Source organism: Cavia porcellus, unplaced genomic scaffold, assembly GCF_034190915.1.
Source record: "Cavia porcellus strain 051 isolate PalLab524CR breed Dunkin Hartley unplaced genomic scaffold, mCavPor4.1 scaffold_3, whole genome shotgun sequence".
Taxonomy (NCBI): domain Eukaryota; kingdom Metazoa; phylum Chordata; class Mammalia; order Rodentia; family Caviidae; genus Cavia; species Cavia porcellus.
Window position 1 is genome coordinate 50,751,455 of NW_026947486.1, and position 6,960 is coordinate 50,758,414.

At 35.3% G+C, this 6,960-nt stretch overlaps 1 protein-coding gene across 4 annotated transcripts in view; it reads right to left on the reverse strand.

Annotated features, from left to right (window-relative positions):
* Chm (CHM Rab escort protein) overlaps positions 1-5,730 on the reverse strand; it is a 165,732-nt gene extending 160,002 nt beyond the window's left edge. For all 4 annotated transcript variants that reach the window (XM_063246159.1, XM_005008657.3, XM_063246160.1 and 1 more), the window contains exon 1: positions 5,658-5,730. In XM_063246159.1, coding sequence (XP_063102229.1) covers positions 5,658-5,724 — 67 coding nt within the window. In that variant the 5' untranslated portion in view covers positions 5,725-5,730. The remainder of the gene's footprint in view (positions 1-5,657) is intronic.
* Between the last annotated feature and the right edge of the window lie 1,230 nt (positions 5,731-6,960).

The following is a 6,960-nucleotide window of genomic DNA, read 5'->3' on the forward strand; positions in this document are numbered from 1 at the left end:
AGCAATTCCCACCAAGCAGCCAATGCAAAGAGGAACAAGTTAAAACTGGCATTTGAATCTTTTCAGCACTGTCCACAGAAATCATAAGCTCTTCCTAGAAAGTATTGAGGTAATAGTTATGGAAATAAAGCACCTCATTATGGTTTTGTGAGGCATAAAAATCAACTGTATTTTCTGAGTACTTGCAAAGCCTTTTATATGAATTATTTCATTCATTCTTCAGTACTACTCTGCAATATATTCTATTTACAAACAAGAAAATTGAAGATTGAAGAGGTTAAGGAACATCCTTAATTTGGCACAAGAAGCAGAACTGAGATTAAACCTCAACTCATCCCATTTCTGAACCAAACTGTGATTGTTACATTATACTGTTCAAAGGAGATACATGCCTGTCAAAGTGACTCAAATACACAGAAGGTATAGCATTTGTAAAAGTAAAAGACTTCTTAAATAACGCTTTCACTTCTACACATTACGCTATTTAGTTCATCAATATTCTCCGTTGCAAACTTTCAAATTTTGTACCAACTCCTGTAAAAAAATGTTATCTATATAAATAAAACACATTCATCCTTATCAGATGTGTTCTAACAGTCTACTTTTCGTAAAAAATACTGCAATTCATTTCATGCCCCATAAACAGGTAGCATCTTGTAATTTAAAAAAAAAAAATTAGCCAGTTATGGTGCACACCTGTAAATACAACAGTCAACAGGCTAAGGCAGGAGTCTTGCCATAATTTTAATGCCAGATTGAACTGCATAATGAGATTAAGATTGGTCTGAACTACACAGCAAGAGCTTGTCTCAAAAATCTAAACATACAAAAAAAACCAAAACCCTGCTCTAGACAACAGGTGTATGTATGTGTGCAAAAACAAAATATACCCTGTGACATTAGAAATAAATCAGATAACCTAAGAGAAGGTTAAATGAGATATACATGTGGAAAATCACTTGAATCCAGTAAAAATGGACATTTGTCAAATACCAATTACCAGGACACTTGCTGCACTATTAATCTTCCCCAAGGCTTAGAGAAGTAAAGCTACTCTACTACTATCGTAAGGACCATAGTCAAGCAATACGCTGCTATTCAGTTAACTGCCCAAATACTTCAGTTCAAAAATATCAAGAAATAGGACTGAGCTACTACATGACTTATGAAAAAAAGCAGCTAATCTGTTTCAAAAAATGTCTTTTTATCAGCCATATTTATTGAAAAACATTCTAAAGTTAACACTGACATGACTTCTTAAAATGATTAAACAAAATAAAAATTAGTATTTTTCCAATGATGCAGTCATAATCTGTGACACACAATGGTAACTTTAGACCTGGTAAATCCCTACATTACAGATAATCTAATTCAAATCACTTATTTTACAGATAAGCAGACTGATGCCCAAAAGTTTGTCTAATTTGCCCAAAGTCACAGAGTAGAAAGGTAATATGTTTACCATATACCATGTTACCACATTTCCAATTGTACTATGCTGAAGACTCTCAAGGAAAGCAGAAATTATGGGCAGTATCACAGTGCAATTTCGCCCATGTTATTTTTGTCATCCCTCTCTTTTCCCATATCTTTAGCAATAATACTCTTGAAAAGGATTGGTCTGCTTATCTCTGCAAGAATAAAATAAGTTAGCCTATTCCACAATCCACTTCAGGAGAAAAACTCAGAGATAACACATGGTGTGTTTTATACAGAAAAGCAATGCTGAAGGAATTTTTACATAGTTTTCAAAAGTAAAAAGGATTAAATGAAAAACCTACATTGTCTAAAACACAGCTTTAGGGACTTTACTGTCAGGAAGTGACTCTGAGCAGGATTTAAAATTAACCAGTTGGCTTTCTATGTTTACTTGTGAGTCTGTCCCAGTCCTAAACCTCTTGTCTGGAAGTAAACCTCTATGAATTACTGGTTCCTCTGAGGCCTGTAATTGCCTGTGATGTCATGACACCACAAAGGACAGGACAAGGCTACATCTGAGGATGCCTGGCACCAACCCAATTAACTAGACTGTAGCTGCAGGTGTCTCACTCCTGTGGTGAATGTCAACCTGGAGTTAAGATAGTTAGCATAAATTAACAGAATTTATTACTTGGAAAAGTTCTAGAGTTGATTTCCAAGGACCTGCTTAGTTTTCCGCGCTTTCCACAATTATCCTCCACCCTTTTTTGAAAACCAAATAAATAGCGGCTGCCTAGAGAAGTTCTTTGTCTCAGCCCCCAGAGAATCTTGAATTCTGCTAGAGGATTTTGATACTTCTGGAGCCCTAAAATCATCACTTTGTCTCCTTATTTAAGCCTTCACCATTCACTCTCACTTAGAAGTTTGTAGGTCTGATCAGTCTGCTTTAAGGAAGGACAAAAGTTCATGAGCAAAGGCAATATGGTAAACTTCACAAGGGCAAGAGACTAGGTCTTCCCTACACTAAATGGTACCAGGTCACTGTGCTGTTTTCATAGAGATTTGCATTTCAGGAGTTTCTCTCTTCCTTTTCTTATAAAGATACCAACTGACACTTATAAATCTAATAGTACTCCCCCACAGTCTTGGTAGGAGTTGACAATACTCCTTGTATCCTTAAATTCCAAGGCAGTAATATATTTTGAGCATGCTGAAACTACTCCTAAGAATGAACATATTCTGATTGAAGACCTGAAGAATTACTGTATGTTGGAAGCATGTCAACATTTCCACATAGCTCTTATAAAGTACATCTTAACCACTCACAAGTTCCTGGCTTGTGGCAGATAATACAGGCTGCCACTTAAATTACTTCTAAGGAAATGTTGTATAACGAAATATTTTTAGCTTGGGGCCAAAGTTCCTTTTTTATAACCCACAAAATTTCATTCAAAAGACTTTTTAAATGACAAACTATCCTGAAATGTGTGCCTGAGCCATTTTTGTCCTATTTATATTCCAGTTGACCTTCTTTTATTCTGTTCCCTTCTTTTTGATTCTCCACAGTTCAAGTACTTCACCTTATTCCTCTGCCTTTGGGTGTTCAAGAGATACTTCCCATATTTTCTGACTGGAAGGAAATGGGCAGCTTAACTTAAGAAAATATATTCAACATTTTATTTTTTAAAAAATAGTATCTTTAAAATTGGTTATTCGGGAAAAACTTTTACCTTATTTTACAGAAAATTGGAATAAAATGAGTCAAGATCAAAGGGAATTTAATATATCCTCAAATGATTGTACTTGAAGATCCAAGTGACTTTTGATGCTCTACTAAACTGTTCTGAGAGAAAAATTACATTTCATAGCCTATTTCAATGTTTCTTATATATGCATGATTAATTCTGCTTTTGTTAATAAAATGAAACTATGAAACACTTTATTTCCCCCTCAGTAGCATGTTTAATGAAGCAAACATTTATTTTAAATGCTTTTAGCAAAGTATTTCAGAAAAGAAACAGTAGGAACACATCAAAATAATTCTAATTAAATGCAGTGATTCAAAGTGTTAAAATCACTTTGAGAGATGCTTTTAATAATTTTTCCACTTTTGATAAAGTAAAAAAGTTGTATATCATAAATTTAAGCAACATGTTTTATAAAACCCAGAATGTGTAACTTTTAAGCAATGTTAAACACTTACTGTTCAAAATTAACTTAGAGTAAGCTCTTCTCACACATTGAGAGTATTACACTCATTAGAATAAGTCTAAAAAGAATCTTTTTCCAAATCACTTCTGACGCCTTTCAATACAATTTTCTGGATTATTTAGGCTCCTCCTACCTACTACCTCCAGGACAACTCCAACAGGATGGATGTGTTCCTATTTTCATAAGAAGGCAAAAATATTACAAAGTAGTATCAACAGCATTTAATAAGAATAAATACTTATCAAGTGAAATTTAGACACAGACAAGAATCTCTTGATTTAAAGAAAAAAATTTTAAACATCTCAAATTCCTAGGTAACAAAAGAGAAAGGCAAAACTATAGAAACTAAATATGTTTTAAAATGAACACCATTATAGATGGATATTTTTCTTAGTAAAACTAAGATGAATTGGGAAGTAAAAATGAGTAGTATAATGGCTTTTTCTAGTTCTCATTCAACATCTGTTCACAGTAGTTACAAACAGGGTATCTGAATCCAAGAAGTTCCTTTCAAACTAGGAATAAGCAGGCAGTCGTGATTTCGATCCCAGGTACCGATAAAAAGGAAAAAGACAAAAAAAAAAAAAAAAAAAAAAAAAAAAAAAAAAAAAAAAAAAAACTAGGAATAAATGTCTTTGCTATTCTAAAGACAAGTACCCAGGTGCAATTACAATAAGAGAATTTTTTGTTAAACAGCTTAAAACCTATGTAGTTTACCATGTCTATATTCCAAAGCAAGAATACTGAGGATCTGAGAGAGAGCCTGCCCCCCCCCATTCACATAGCTAGTTAATGGTGAAGCATTGTTTTCCCAATTATTTCTACTAAAATATGCCTCAATTATGTTTACTAACATATGAACTTTGAGGGTCAAAACAGTGATTCTTGTTTCTGAGACAGAAGAGTGGGCTTTTGGAAATTAACCAACTGTATAATCTCTGGCAAGTTAGATTCCCAACTCCCCTTTTTGTCTTCTGTGACATTTAGAGATTAAGTATTCTAACCAGGTTGTCATGATATTACATCTGACTTAAGTGCTTGGCACACTGATTAGGAAATAATAAACATTTGAAAGCAGGTAGTTGTTAGTTTTACTCTGATCTTGTAAACATGGCTGCTCCTACTGTTTGGAAAGACAAGAACTAAATGCTTTAATACAACGGGCAAGGTCACATCTACCAGAGCTTCTCAGACCTACCACGTTAGAAAGACAGGAGAAAACTACCCACAACTGTCCTGCCCATCTAAAATTCATCCCTTAGAGTTTTAATAAAAACAAAAAGCTAACTTGCTGCCAAATGTCTTCTGCCGTGTGCTGTACCTTCAATTTGTCAAACAGAAATTGCAGGGGGTTCCTGCCTTCACCTAAATCACAAAGGACAGAAAAACAAATGGAGAGGTAAGGTTACACACCAGAACTGAAACTCAGTTTGTTCTGAGCACCTTAAATAGTAAGTAGATTAAGTGTGTGGTAGAAAGTAAAATACTTTCAACATCAAAAAGCAGGAATGGCTACCACAATAAAATGCAATTCACTAAGCTTCCAACACCATACCAATTAAGCATTTCTTTATAACTGCAGATTAAGCTGGATATCAGCAGAGCTGCACCCTACCAACACATATGAAAAAGTTCGATGAAATGGCAAGACAAAATAGTAGGGAATATCACCTTGAAATCAACAAGGAAAGAAGCATGTCCTGCTAAAGGCGTCTCTACTCATAAAACTCCGACTTTCCATATTCATTCAACTTCAAACCCACCTTCCTCTAATAACATTAACAGGAATCACTCTAGAAACAACCTCAGCAATCAGGCAAAACAAACGGATCCCTACTCAAAGGCGCAAGGCACCGCGGGTCCAAGCCCCACCCTGGGGCTGCTAAGTGCCATGCTGACTCCAGATTACCTCACTTCCTTTCTGTGCTCCCTCCCACGCTCGACCCTGGGTTCCTGTCAATGACAGACTACATAGGAACAATAGAGACTTCCTACACTTTGTCGGAGGAGTATGGAGCCACACATACCCGTCCCTATTACGATCACATCAAACTCCGACGGGAGACTATCCGCCATCTTGACAGGAAACGTCATGTGACTATTACTTGTGGAAATGAGATTAAATTAGGCTTTCCCCCTTAGAAAGCGAAAGGAAGAGTGCATTCTGGGTACTGTAGTTCTTGCGTGCCGCGTCCAGGTAAACAAGGATCCCATTCTTTATGAAATCTCTAGAATGTTAAAAGTTCCGTTCGTTTTCCAGGTTAAGTACCGTAGCTCACTTCTTTTGGAGATTAAGCCTAAAAAATAATGTACATTTTTCATTCCGCTGACTAGAATAAGTGTAAGAAAACCAAGAGTTATTGGAAAACAAGAGAGGAGGAGTAAACTGAAAAAGGCTTGCTCCATGAAAAACGGAAATTTTTATTTCGGCCCGAAAACTTCCTTCCTCTCCCTGAATGCCTGTATTTTTGTTTTGGTCCCCCACAGCATAGCTTTTCACACCAATCTTTCAAACTATGTTCCTTGTCTTTTTCGTATCTTTCTTTACTTTACAAGCTTTTCAAAATAAACCAAACAGAAGATACAGCAATGAGATCTTCCACTGTAGTTCCTGTCCTCTAAAACGCTGCTTTTCATCCCCAGGGCACATTCGGGTGTTTTGTTTTGTTTTTGTTTGGTTTTTTGTTTGTGTGTTTCTTCTGATGTTTGTGAAAATGCGCACATTTGTTGTTCCTTCAGCATGGAATGATGTTCTCTTTCTCTAGATAACTTTTATTCCTAGAATTAGAGTGAAGATATATTTAACCTGAGTTAAAAATTACACAATATAGAAATTATCAAAACATCACAATACCTCATAACTATGAACACTTTTTATCTGTCAGTTCAAAATATATTTTAAAATTATGAAATAAAGCAAAAAATAAAGCTTTGGAGAAAAATATGTGAGTTTTTGAGATAATTTTTGAAAGAAGATAATGCTCAGCTTCAGATCTTCCTTCTTTCTTCTCGATTTTATGTTGGATTGTTTCCCTGCATAGTGCTACTGCTCTATGAATTCCAGTAGTGTATTCTGTCCCCACATATGCAACAAAAACATACACCCAGAAATACAGCACTGTAAAGTAAAATCTCCTGTATGACAGAAAATAAGTTTTCTTTATCCTTACACCATGCACTTAATATAAGCCTGTTTCCATAGTAAAGATTCAATAAATGCTTCAACAGAACAGAGTTCTGACTTTCCTAATAAAGATATTAAGCATTATCAGGGCAAGGAGTAAGTTGTGTTCACCTTTTCATCTGCTCATCACTATCATATATCTTGTA